This window comes from Lacerta agilis, chromosome 9 (genome assembly GCF_009819535.1).
Source record: "Lacerta agilis isolate rLacAgi1 chromosome 9, rLacAgi1.pri, whole genome shotgun sequence".
Classification (NCBI taxonomy): domain Eukaryota; kingdom Metazoa; phylum Chordata; class Lepidosauria; order Squamata; family Lacertidae; genus Lacerta; species Lacerta agilis.
Genome location: NC_046320.1, coordinates 56,841,895 through 56,855,641, shown reverse-complemented (window position 1 = coordinate 56,855,641; position 13,747 = coordinate 56,841,895). Strand labels below are relative to the sequence as shown.

General features: G+C 43.5%; 1 protein-coding gene across 1 annotated transcript in view; it reads left to right on the top strand.

The window, feature by feature from the left end:
• The first annotated feature begins 6,333 nt into the window (after positions 1-6,333).
• The window catches only part of SMARCAD1 (SWI/SNF-related, matrix-associated actin-dependent regulator of chromatin, subfamily a, containing DEAD/H box 1), a 76,334-nt gene continuing 68,920 nt past the window's right edge, over positions 6,334-13,747 (top strand). Inside the window, 2 exon segments of the mRNA XM_033160552.1 lie at positions 6,334-6,437; positions 11,980-12,313. Coding sequence (XP_033016443.1) covers positions 12,064-12,313 — 250 coding nt within the window. The 5' untranslated portion in view covers positions 6,334-6,437; positions 11,980-12,063.

The window sequence follows — 13,747 nt, the reverse complement described above, 5'->3', positions numbered from 1 at the left end:
AAGACTGCAGGAAAGGCCCAGTTATCATTTGTATGGCCTGCCTGCTTATTTTAATCCTAGAAGCATGAAGAGAGTTAGTTGTCAGCTTGGAAATGTTCAAGAGGAGTAAAAAGAGCACTCTTGAAACAAAAGAGAAGAGACAGTTTGGGACTTTCAACCTGAGGCCCTCTTCTGTCTGTACTCACCAATCGCTCACTTCAAAACACTTATGATTAAGGTATGGTGTGGTTGCCATAGCAACCTCATGTACGACACATGGAGTTGCTCACCACTTTGCCAACTACAGATGTGTGAGCTAGTTTAAACATCTTTGTGTGTGTTTTAATTGGCAATCAAGTACAAGCCCATCTGCCGTTGACAGCCTGTCTTGTTGCTCACAATTTATAACACTAGATGTACCTCCCACCAATTCTATACAAGATTTGGAAGCAGGCCCTGACACGTACCTTTCAGATTCCACAGAAGACCCTGTGTTGCTGTTCAGTCTCCTGCAATAACTGGATTCAGAGCAATTTTTTAAAATTCAAGCAAAGAAGTTACTTTTTTACAGTGCCAACTGGATATTTGCAGAGAGGAAAACTGGTTACTAAACCATAATTGAAAGAGTATAATCGCTGCCATCACCCGAGATCATTTCCCCTCTATATCAGAGATTCCTAATCTGTGGTCCATGGACCTCTAGGAGCTCCATGGGTGGGCTTCAGGGGCTTTGTGAACATGGAACAAAAAAGAAAATATTTTTTCCAGCTCAATAAAATTGTATGCAACAACCAAAAAATGTGTATGTGCTTACATGAGGAGCACTGTCACACCAAATTGTGCTACATATTGTTGCACACTATCCTAATCTTTGAGTGGTGCAAGATTCCAAGGGCCCGGGCACTTGCCCAGGGTCTATGTTTCCCTTTGGACAATGAGGCACAGCAGAGACTGTGGTGTCTTTATGGTATATGATTTATTTACACACATATTCAACCTGAGTCGAGGTGGAGAGTTTAGAGCATTCACATTCCAAGAAGGTTTCTTGCTTCTCCCATAGTGGCAGTAGATTTGGATCATGGGACAGAGAAATCAGCCATTCTGTCTCTTTGTTACAGCCTGTCACAGCTAGTCCACATGGTGCTCTTTCTTCCTTGTCACCACTAACCGACTGAAAATAGTATTTCTCCCCAGCCTACATCACCCCAAAAACCTAAAATCCTAAATCCTTTTTGTCTCTGCCCAGTAACACACAGTTGGAAGAGAGGCTCCACCCCACTTGCTGTCTGGCACTGTTATGTCCTGATGGCTCACCTTGATTACTTTTCTGTGGTGGCTGGCACTATCATTACTAGATTTTTGATGCCAGACCAAGTCCACCCGGCTTGGATTTACAATAGTATTTAAAATTTCTGCTGTAAATGTTTTTATTTTATTTTAAATATTTATTATATTATTCTTAACTGAAGTTGTTTGCATGAGTCTGTAAACTGTAAGCCACCCTGAGAGCTTTTTAAAGCAGAAAGTTATTGGCCATTGCAATCATTAACCAGAAACTAAGATCAGCACTTGAATCTGGAACAGGTGGATACACTTCCTACCCCTGCCACAGACTTATCTGGATAGTTGCTACTACTTGACCTAAGACCCTTGTATGAAAAACAGGAGTAATGGTGAGCTGCTGTTGTTAGGGAGCATCTGATAAAGATCTACATATTAAAAACACCACTGCTGCAGTTGTGCACAATTCAGCATTTAACTCCTGTTCATAGCTGTCAACTTTTCCCTTTTCTTGCGAGGAATCCTAATCGGAATAAGGGAATTTCCCTTAAAAAAGGGAAAAGTTGACAGCTATGCTCCTGTTAATTTCAACAATGCTCATTTTATATAGGATGAGTTCATTTGCACCCTAAAGAAGTGAAAAGTAAGTTACTTCACTGGTTTGGGTGATTTGTTAATGGGACTGAAAAATATATTTCCAAGATAATATTTCCAAATAGTTCTGCTGATCTCCATGCATTTTCTCCTCAGTTTGTTAAAATGTTCCTTCTTTATATTTTTAGGACATCTTCTCCAAAAGACAAGTTCTAACCTGTTGTATTTCAATTTTACACTAGCACCACCACCAACAAAAATCCAGAAATTATTGGTTTCCCACAATACAAACCTTTGACTGGTGCACCTGATCCTTCAATTGGTACTCTGTTCACTTTCTTTGCCAGGAAGTCATCTCGGATAGTAATATTTATAATCATAATAACAGTGAGCAATTACAACAGTATAAAAGAATTAATCTCTCTACCACTGGGTTTTTCAAACTTCCACTAAGTGTTGCTTTATTATCTAACATGCTTTGCCTTGTTCACATTCTATTTATGTGTTTTCTTAATATTTAATCTTCACATTCATTGTGCCTTTACCCTTCTCCACACCAATGTTCTTCCCAGCATCCTGCCATCCTTCCTTGGAGGTTTTTAAGCAGAGGTTGGATGGCCATCTATCATGGATGTTTTAGTTGAGATTCCTGCATTGCAGGGAGTTGGACTAGATGACCCTGGGATGCCTTCCAACTCTAAGATTCTATTACTCTATGGTCACACTTCAGAGTTTCCTGCTATAGTGGGCAAGCAAAAGGTATCTACATGAAGCTGCTAGGCCTAATACATTTCAGCAACAATATGGCATCCCCCCCCCCCACCAGGGAAAAGGAGGTGAGTGAAGATCTACACCAGGAACAAGTGGGGAATAAGGATTTACATCGGGAATGAGTGGGGAATAAATATCTACAGCAGGCAATACATTCCTTGGAGGCCAGATCTATGGATCCTGCCACCTGAGGCAGTTGACTCTCCTTGCCTCATGGGTGGGCTGGTCCTGCTGTTGGAAGTTGGGTGTGATTACTATTTTTATAGGAATTCTAAGGTCATATATATATATATATATATATATATATATATATATATATATATATAATAAATGTTCATTAATGTACAATGCACATACATAAGTATATAAACCACGTGTCTGAAATAGTACAGAACAATCCTGAAGCCATTTTGACTCTCCCAAATTGACCTCAAATATTTCTCTGCAAGGAGGAAGGAAATGGGAAAAGCTTTCTAATTGTCTTTGGACTGTAGGGGCTTACACCTCCCTGTAAATACAGTGTGGCAAGTATCTGTTAAGCTGAGCATACTATCAATATGCGTAAGAGATTCAGGAACTAAGTATTTACCATCTCTAAGGAATGGGCAGGCTACCCAGAAAAGGCAATGGATAAGGCAGACAGGAGAGAAGCAACACACTCAAATTTCTGCTGGGGACCACCTCTTTCTGTGATGTATGTATGATGTTTTGAGGGGTGGTCTTGAGCTACAGGGGAGGCAATTTCAAATGTCTATATAAGAGCTTGTACACCATTGTTCTGAGTTCCTCTCTTCCCTCCCTGCGTGGGGTGAGCGGGGGACCCTGTTGCAACAGTTTAATAAAGATAATGCTTACTAGCTGCTTTGCTTCTCAATATTATCTGTTTGGCCTCTGTTATTTTCTCCTACTGATAGAAAACCTACATAAGGACTCTATACGGGCTCTTGGATAAAGGATAAAGGAGCAGTTTTTTTCTTATAACACTATGCTAATGACACTTGATTCTGTTTCTCCATAACATCTGACTCTGGAAAGGCCATGCAGGCCTTTGACAGGTGCCTGGATGAGGTGGTAGGATGGATGAGGGAAAATACCGGTAAGTTGATCTTGGATCCTGGCAAGACAGAGATACTGTGGTTTAGTTGTTCCAGTGTCTGATAAATTGGCCAGTTTATTGCCCTGGGTGGGGTTGTACTCCTGCTTAAGGGTCAGGTACACAGTTTTGAAGATGCTTATGGATCCTGCTCTGCTGCTGAAGGCCCAAGTAGCCTCAGGGGTTAGAAATGCCTTTTACCTGCTGCAGCTGGTGCAACCAACTACAGCTGGAGAGCTTGACCACAGTAATTCAGTCACTAATGACTTCAAGGTTGGATTACAGCAGTGCACTCTAGGTGGAACCTCCCTTGCACCTCATTTGGAAGCTGCAATTAATGCAGATTGCTGTCGCACAGTTGTTGACAGGAGTAAAACCCAGTCAGCATATAATACCTCTGCTCACAGATCTGCACTGGTTGTCTATTTGCTACCAGGCAATGTTTAATGTGTCACAATTAGTACATTAAACTCTTAACAGCTGGGGTCAGTTTACTTGCGGGATGGCCTATGCCCACTTCTACCTAAGAAACTGGCTGTGTTACAGCTGCCATATAATACTCAATCTGCAAATGCATTTTAGCATGGCAGCACCTACACTTTTGAACTCCCTGCCTATAAGCATCAGGCAAGCACCTTCACTATATTTATTCATTGCATGAATACTGCCTTTTTCTCCAAGGAGTTTAAAGCAGGCACATGCAACCGGTAGATCACTGGACATCTGTGGTAGATCACTGGCTCCCCTCAACAACTTTTGTTCCCCTATAAAAAGCTCAACAACTTTGACCTGAACCCCTCCAAAACAGGACTTTCCTTCCTAAAGCTCAACAACTTTTACCTGAACCCCCCAAAAGGGCAGAGTGGAGATTTGAACCTGGTCTCCCACGTCCTAGTCCAGCACTAACCACTAAGCCACACTAGCTCTTGTTTTCAGCACCTGCGTAAAACATTTTTTAGGCAAGCCTACCCAGACATGTAGAAGTTGAAGGTGTTTTATTTCTTTTTTTAGCTAGTGTTGATTTTGATAATCCTTTTGATGTTTTTAATACTTGCTTTAAACTGTTTTTATCAAGAATTTTAATCTTTTGTTTTATATTGCAAACTGCTTTTTTTTAATAATCAATTCATTTTTGTTAAATAATTACACACACACATATCAACACTATATACATATTACGGTAGGTAAAGGTAAAGGGACCCCTGACCATTAGGTCCAGTTGTGGATGACTCTGGGGCTGCGGCGCTCGTCTCGCTTTATTGGCCAAGAGAGCCGGCGTACAGCTTCTGGGTCATGTGGCCAGCATGACTAAGTCGCTTCTGGCAAACCAGAGCAGCGCACAGAAACGCCATTTACCTTCCCGCTGGAGCAGTACCTATTTATCTACTTGCACTTTGACATGCTTTCGAACTGCTAGGTGGGCAGGATCAGGGACCAAGCAACAGAAGCTCACCCTTTCGTGGGAATTCAAACTGCCAACCTTCTGATCGGCAAGCCCTAGGCCAGGGGTCAGCAAACTTTTTCAGCAGGGGGACGGTCCGCTGTCTCTCAGACCTTGTGGGGGGCCGGACTATATTTTGAAAAAAAATATGAACCAATTCCTATGCCCCACAAATAACCCAGAGATGCATTTTAAATAAAAGCACACATTCTACACATGTAAAAACACCAGGCAGGCCCCACAAATAGCCAAGAGATGCATTTTAAATAAAAGCACACATTCTACTCATTCAAAAACATTTTGATTCCCGGACCGTCCGCGGGCCAGATTTAGAAGGCAATTGGGCTGCATCCGGCCCCCGGGCCTTAGCTTGGGGACCCCTGCCCTAGGCTCTGTGGACAGCACCACCCACGTCATATTACATACATGATCTTCTCTCTCAAGAAAGCACCCACAATCTCACATCTCCATGCCATCACATCTATATATCTATAAATAATCAAGCTCAATTTCCCTTCATTTCTGCAGTCTCCATCTTGAAGATTTAAAGGCAGATTTATGTGGATTTAAGGGCTCCTTTAAACTCTTGCCTAGGACTGGCAACCCAGAAAAAAAACCTTCAAGTCGAGGATCTCGGGCAGCCAACTGCCGTCACGCGGGTGCACCGTGAGGGGCTGCGGATGCCTCTGAGCGGGCGGAATTCGCCAGCTGAATTTATTGCGTGCTCTTGGGGCAAACATGTGCGCGCGGGCACGCGGGTACATATATGTGCACGCGCGTCTGAGTGCGCATATATATGCGTGTATGTATTGTTTGTGTGTGTGTGTGTATTTGTTTCTCTCTCTGTATATGTATATATCCCATCACACGTAGGGCACGAAGAGGCATGGTGGATAAATATCTAAATAAATAAACAAACAACAAAAAGCCAGAGAGAGAGACAGATATAGAGAGACAGAGAGGAATGCTGGGAAAAACGAAGGGAACTCAGTGAGGTCATCACTAGGCGCCGCTTTGGGGTACAATCCTCCCTTTCTTTCTCTTTTCTCAACGACCCCTCCCCCCCCCCGCTCGCCTCTCTCTCCCCTCCGTCTCTATCGTTCGCCTTGCCGAGCTCGCTGGCTGAGTTCGGCCTTCGCCGTCATTGTCGCCGCCGCCGCCGCCGCCGTCATCCCTTCGGCACAGCCCGCTTCCCCCCCCCCTTTCCTTTCTGCCGTCGCCGCTGGCCGGTGTCGGCGCTCTGGAAAGGCTCGCGCGCCTCCTCGGAGCGGGGGCGGGGTAAGGAAGAAACACCCGGTGTTGTTGTGAGGGGGGAGAGGAGGGAAGGGAGGGAGGGAGAGAGAGAGAAAGAGGGTGGGGGTGGGGGGTTGGCGCCGGCCCCCTTTTCCTCCCCCCCTCTCCCCTTTCCCATCTTTTGTTTGCCTCTCAGACTATTTGCTGCACGGGAGGTGGGGGAGAACGGAGATAGCGCTGTGGTTTGTGGGGAACTGTGCGTTAATTTGGGGGCAGAATGTCTTCCTCATCCTTCCTTCCCAGGCGACAAAAGTGGCGTTTTTTTTCTTCTTCTTCTCGCGAGGGAAGATGGTGGAGGCAGCAGGACGACTATTGTGTGGGGAGGAGGGCGGGGGGGAGAAGGAGAGGCCGGGATTTGGAGGGCGGAACGATAGGGTGGGGGCGTTGGGATGTGTGCGTCTGCCGACTCTTGGAGCCTAAACCCCCGAGGCATTGGGGGCCGGGGGGGGGGAAGGGTTTAAGGCAGGCCGGATTATGGAGGCAGAAGGAAGCTCTGACCAACGAGTGTTTACTTAGAATGGAGGCTGTACTGTACCTCTCTTTTAAAAGCTCTACCTCTCTTTTAAGTCAGAACCAGTGAAGGCTATGAAGGTCTTGTGGGAGCGGTTGGAGGATGGATGGTGGCTAACAGATTGAGGTTGAATCCTGACAAGACAGAAGTACGGTTCTTGTGGGACAGGGGGCAGGCTGATGTGGAGGACTCCCTGGTCCTGAATGGGGTAACTGTGCCCCTGAAGGACCAGGTGCTCAGCCTGGGAGTCATAGCTGTCTGTGGAGGCGCAGGTCAATTCTGTGTCCAGGGCAGCTGTTTACCAGCTCCATCTGGTGCACAGGCTGAGACTCTACCTGCCCGTGGACTGTCTCACCAGAGTGGCGCATCTCCCGCTTGGATTACTGCAATGCGCTCTACATGGGGCTACCTTTGAAGGTGATCCAGAAACTGCAACTAATCCAGAATGCGGCAGCTAGACTGGTGACTGGGAGCAGCCGCCGAGACCACATAACACCGCTCCTGAAAGACCTACATTGGCTCCCAGTACATTTCCGGGCATAATTCAGTGTTGGTGCTGACCTTTAATGCCCTAAATGGCCTCTGTCCAGTATACCTGAAGGAGCGTCTCCACCCCCATTGTTCAGCCTGAACACTGTGTTGCAGCTCCGAGGGCCTTCTGGCAGTTCCTTCACTGTGAGAAGCAAAGTTACAGGGAACCAGGCAGAGGGCCTTCTTGGTAGTGGCACCCGCCCTGTGGAATGCCCTCCCATCTGATGTCAAAGAAATAAACAACTATCATACTTTTAGAAGGCATCTGAAGGCAGCCCTATTTAGGGAAATTTTTAATATTTGATGAATCATTGTATTTTAATATTCTGCTGGAAGCCACCCAGAGTGCCTAGGGAAACCCAGCCAGATGGGCGGGGTATAAATAATAAATTATTATTATTATTATTATTATTATTATTATATAAAATATTCCCTGTTCCCCCCACCCCTCCCTGCACTCACACTTTCTGTCGCTCTGATGTTGCTGTGTGAGCAGGTTGCTAAAATAAATGTCAAGGTGTGTGGCAGCTTGAAGAGATCTTGCCTGGCTTTGCATTTGCTTCTATCACTAGCGAGCAGCTCTCAAACATTGATGCTTTGGTTGAGATTCCTGCATTGCAAACCCAGGGGGTTGGACCCTTGTGGGTCCCTTTCAGGCAGATTGAAACCTCAGCCTGATAAAACATGAGGAAATCGCAATTTAAAGGTGCCCTGAGATCTATGGGTGTAGGGCGGTATACAAATATAATACATTTAATAAATAATAATTTTATAAAAACACAAATGCCTTAAAAGTGCCTCACAGCTGGAATCCAGCATTTAAAAGTCAGTACAGACTAGGACGTTCTCCATTTGTTTTGTTTGAATGCTCTATGTGCTGCCCATCTAGCTGTTCAGAAGCAGTTTAATATTGGTTTAGGACCCTGGTAACTCCTTTCAGTAGGCACCCCTAGCTGTGTCCTATAGCTGTGGTGCTTTCACAAAAAAATAACTTTATGCTAATTCTGTGATACCACGCAATACTTTGGTCTCTGTTTGGAATGAGTGGATAACAAGCTATTGACTCAATCCAGTTGTAGAGTAAAGCCAGTTTATTGGTATTCCAAGAAGCTGAGGATGATGAGACAGCAGGGCTGATTAGAATGAATGGTGGAAGATTCGTAAATAATATGACTGAACACAAATAAGAGTTCATCTTCAGTCATTCTTCATTGTGGTGATGAAAGTGAAAAATACTGACTTTTCCATCACCATTGTGTTTTTTCAATGTCATCTAGTAGTGATTTTTTTTTGGGGGGTGTAGACACTGGGTTGCAAAAACTAGAACCCTTGAAGGCCCACTGGGATCAGTTTGCTTGCATATTTCAGTTATAAAGTTGCTCGCGTAGTTTGAAATAGATGGTACTAGAACAACTTGAAGACAGTACCACTCTTTGCAGGATTGAGGCCTACCACATGTTCTAGTGATCATTGCCCTTCCTAGTTACTAAAATTTGTCTGGGCTGGGCTGGAACTATGGATCTCAGATATGGTCACCTTTAGAAACCAAATTTAGACCTAAATGTGGGATAGTTACTGCCCAGTTTCTAGCCTGCCATTCATGAACAAGATGCTGGAGTGTGTGGTGGTTTTTCAACTCCAGGTAATATTAGATGATGCTGATGATCTGTTTGAGGCTGATTTAGAAACAGCCTTGATTGCCCTGGTGGATTCCTTGCATTGGAGAATAGATTGAGGGGGTGGAGAGTCCAGTCCTATGAGTTATTGACCTCTCAGTGGCTTTCAGTGCTGTTGTCCTTGGTATTTTCTGAACTGTCACTATGGGTTGGGCTGAGGAGGCACAGTGTTACTGTGGCTTCAGTCCTTTTTGGAGAATAAGTCTCGGAAACTGATGCTGGTGAGCTTCCACTCTGCTTTATACAGTGGTACCTTGGTTTAAGAACAGCTTAGTTTATGAACAACTTGGATTAAGAATGCTACAAACCCGAAAGTAGGTGTTTTGTTTTGTGGACTTAGCCTTGGAATAAGAACATGATTCACTTCTGTTGAGTATGTTCCATTTGTAAATTGAGTCCCCTGCTGCTATGGGAAAGCACGCTTTGGTTTAAGAACGGACTTCCGGAACAGATTAAATTTATAAACCAAGGTACCACTGTATCTGTTAACTTATGTGCCGCCTTATAATGAATATGTCTAGTGGAGCATCTTGACTCCCACACATTTAACATCTGCATGAAACCACTTGGGGAAGTTTCCTGGAGGTTTGGGCTAAAGTGTCATCACTATGCAGTTGACACTCTACCTCCATATCATTTCCATCTATTCATTCCATGGAGATTATGGAACTCTTGCCTCGGTGTCTGGAAGTGGTTTAGAGCTGGATAAGAGTGAACAGGCTGGGGCTTAATGCAGGCAAGGAAATACTGTGGGGTGGTAAACAGAGTACTCTGGATGGAAGTTTGCAGTTGTTAGATAGGCTTGCACTGCCCTGAATGACGAAGTATGGAGTTGGGGAGTTTTGGACTCGGCACTAAATGGGGAAGTTCAGGTGGCAGGAGTGGCCAACTGCTTTTTACCAATTTAGGCTGGTGTGCCAACTTCGACCCTATTTAGAGAGGAGAGACCTTGTCTTAGTTAACCATTCACAAGTGATAACCAAGCTGGACTACTGCAAAGCATTCTATGTGGGCCTGCCTTTAAAGATGGTTCAGAAACATCACTTGGCACAAAATGCAACATACTGGGTATTGGTGAGGGCTGGTTGGTCAGAATGTGGTAGACCTATGATCCAGTTCAAAGTGCTGGTATTTAATTTATGCATTTATGTCCCATCTATTTCTCCAATGAGCTCCAGGTGGTGTGCATGGTTCCCTCCCTCCTCACTTAATCCCCATAACAACCCTGTGAGGTCAGTGTCTGGCCCAAGATCACCCAGTGAACTTCTGCCCAAGTGGGGATCTGAACTGTAGTCTCCTGGGTCCTAATCCAACTCGAAGCACTGCACACCACCCTGGCTCTCTTAAGACCTTAAATGGTTTGTGGTCAGGTTACCCAAAATAATCTTCAGTATTGGGGTGCTTGTATCAGGGTCTCTACTTGTGCACCCATTTGTGAAAGCAAATAAGCAGGTGGGCACAAGGGAAAGGGACTTTACGATATTACAAGTTCATTTCCTCATTCATGCAAAATGTCCATAAGAAATTTCCAATCCTTAATAAATGTCAATAATGATTTTTCTCAAATTAAACTCATTAACTTTGCTATCTCAGCTATGTCCAATAATTTTAGCCAACCATTCCTCTATAGTAGGTAGGGCTGTATATTTCCGTCTTTGTGCATATAACAATCTTACTTCTGTAATCATATATTGGAATAATTTTCCATAGTCCTTTTTCAGTTGTGCATCCTATTAATTAACCCTAAAAGAAAAACTTATGGCTTCAATTGAATATTAACCTTTAAAATCTGCTGTATACAGCAGGTGTTTTATGGTTTTAAAGTTACTACTGATTATATATTGTGAATCTACATGTTGGAAATAGTCTTGAGGGGGGTTGACCTTAAAAGGTAGCCTACAAATATTTTAGAAAGGTAAGTAATCATAGTATCCTGTGTTTCCATGCTTGTCATAGAAGAGGGAAATCGTCTTCTGCAGCCTGCATGGAAGCGCAGAGTATTAGTTGCTTAACAGGTGTGGATTGCCTTCTGCCAAACAGGCTGGTGGAGAAAGCGAAATCCATCCATTCTCTGCCAACCCACTCACATACCTTGGTCACAGCTGACCAGGGTGGTGACTGAAGCAAATGTGGCACACATTGTATAGTAAAAAGGCACAGGTGAGAGCACATAATCATGGCTGCCATATGGCAGCAATTGTGACGAATAAAATATAAATGCCCGCTTCCATTGCATCATCCTGCAGAGCTTTTCCAGGGTGAAAATATCAAAAACCCTCAGAGGCTTGTTGTGATAAATTTGAAATGCACTTTAAGGGAAACATTGCCAATTAATATAACTCTGGGGGAGGTTCCAGATTGCCAGCTTATCAAGTTGTATGGGATCCTTTCAAGTTCTTGTGGACAAGGCACTTGAAGATGTTTGGCCAGCTTTATGTGCTCTTGATCCTTCCACATTATGACTTATGAAAGCTAAATGGAGAGATTGACTTGGGGGTGGGGTGGGGGATGTCCAAGAAGATGTTAAATCTTCCCTTCTGAAGGTGTGTGAGAGATCCACCAAGGTGCATGAGAGATCATGGGCAAGGTACTGGAGATAGTGTTCAAAATTAACCATGTACCAGGTGTGTTTTGTGACCGGGAATTGTCTGTGAGCAATTTGAGAAGTCTTGTGGCCATGTATGCGACTGAGATTCAAGGTTAAAACTTCAGGTGCTGATGGTGCGGGAGAAGAAATGCCTCCCTGCCCAACTCTATCATGTATCTTCCACCTCACCCTTTGGGTTTTGTTTTGTTTTTCAATCTCTAGCTACTCTTCATTTATATGGTGCTATCGTAATCCTGAGGGATTTTAAATTGAACTCCATAATCTGACAGAAGTGGAAGGCCAATCATGAGTCTGCTTAACCTGGACCGCTTTCGCTTTGGAAGGAAGACATGTGTGGAGGAAGAGAGTGCCCCTTCCCCTGGCCTTTCTGCAGATCAGGAGGAGGCTTCTTCTGCTTCTTTGGATGCAGTAGATAAGAATACCACAAGTTCTCCTTCAAAAGATGGTGCTGCATCTGTTGGTGAAGAAAATGACAATGTTCCTGATAACATTAGTAAGCCAGCCACCCCAGCATCTGATGTGTCTGAGAAAACTGGTGAGTTCTCATATATGTGATTTATAAATGAAGGGAAAGTCTATATACAACCAGCTTTGATTTAGTCTGCAGTACTCGTGCTGATAGCCTATTGTTTGGTCTTAACTCATACAACTGAATGAAGTTTTGATAGCAGTGTGGCGGCTGTATCTTCTTGTATGTTTTACAGCTCTAATTTCTAGAGCATTCTTTGAATTCCTCTGGTTATGTGCAGAGTATTCTTATGGGTTGACTAGACATTCATTTTCTCTGGTATCAAATATCATGTTCTCAAAAGCATTTAGGAAATCTGGGTTAATTAAGAACTTCCAATAAAATCCCATAGGGCTTGACCCTCATAACTTAACATTTAAACTGCTGTGCCAACATCCTGATCCATTGAAGTTGTTTTGGTAGGAAAACAAAGCAGACAATCATTTGATATTTTCTACATGCGAACATAAGCATTCATTGTCGCTATTACTACTGTACAATGGTACTGCTCAGGGAATGGTACTCCCCATTCCCTGAGCAGAGAGTACCACATTAAGAGCAATGTATGGTTGTATAGATACTTGCTTAGTCCTGTGCTAAGGAAAGAAATCTAATCAAGATGAAAAGCTTTTCTACGCCTCCCCAAAATATGAAAGAAAACTTTAGCTAGAGGTTAATATTAACATGGGATAATAAGCTGTTGCATATAACGGACAATTTTCACGTTTATCGGTAAAGTATGCACTTAAGGTGCTTTTTTAATGCAGTAGATCTTTTTGAAAAAGGAAACTTAGAAATAGATTTAAATCTGTCTCCATAGAAACTGCACAAATAGGGATGGTGTGGACCAGTACCTAATCTCTCTTAGCAGAAATTGGTCTGCTATTATACGGTAAAAAGTATGAGGGGAGCAACAAATACATTGGGGGAAGAGAATACAGTGGTACCCCACTAGACGAATGCATCGCTTGACGAAAAACTCGCTAGATGAAAGGCATTCGCTAGCGGAAGGCTGTCTCGCAAGACGAATTTTTCAATGGGCTTGCCTCGCAAGATGAAAAAAAAATCCGTTTTTTTTGTCAAACTGCTCTTCCCCCGTTGGTGCTTCGCAAGATGAAATTTTCGCTATACGACAGCGCTCACAGAACGAATTAATTTCGTCTTGCGAGGCACCACTGTAATATCCAATGAGGAGCAATATAATAAATGGTTTTATTAACTGAATTAGTTCACCTTGTAACCCTTAGCTATTATCTCCCCCCCCCCCATTGCAAAAATCTAGATTGTAAACTCTTTTGGGGAGGAGGTGCTTTATTTGTAAAAAAATAAAATGATTATTTTTTATAGATGAGTGGGAACATTTCCCCACTAAATGTAGAATGAGTTTGTTATGGGAATTACTTCAAGTGTCCATAGGTAATAATTGTATAGTCATGTACATTTCATTGCTTATGCTGAGTC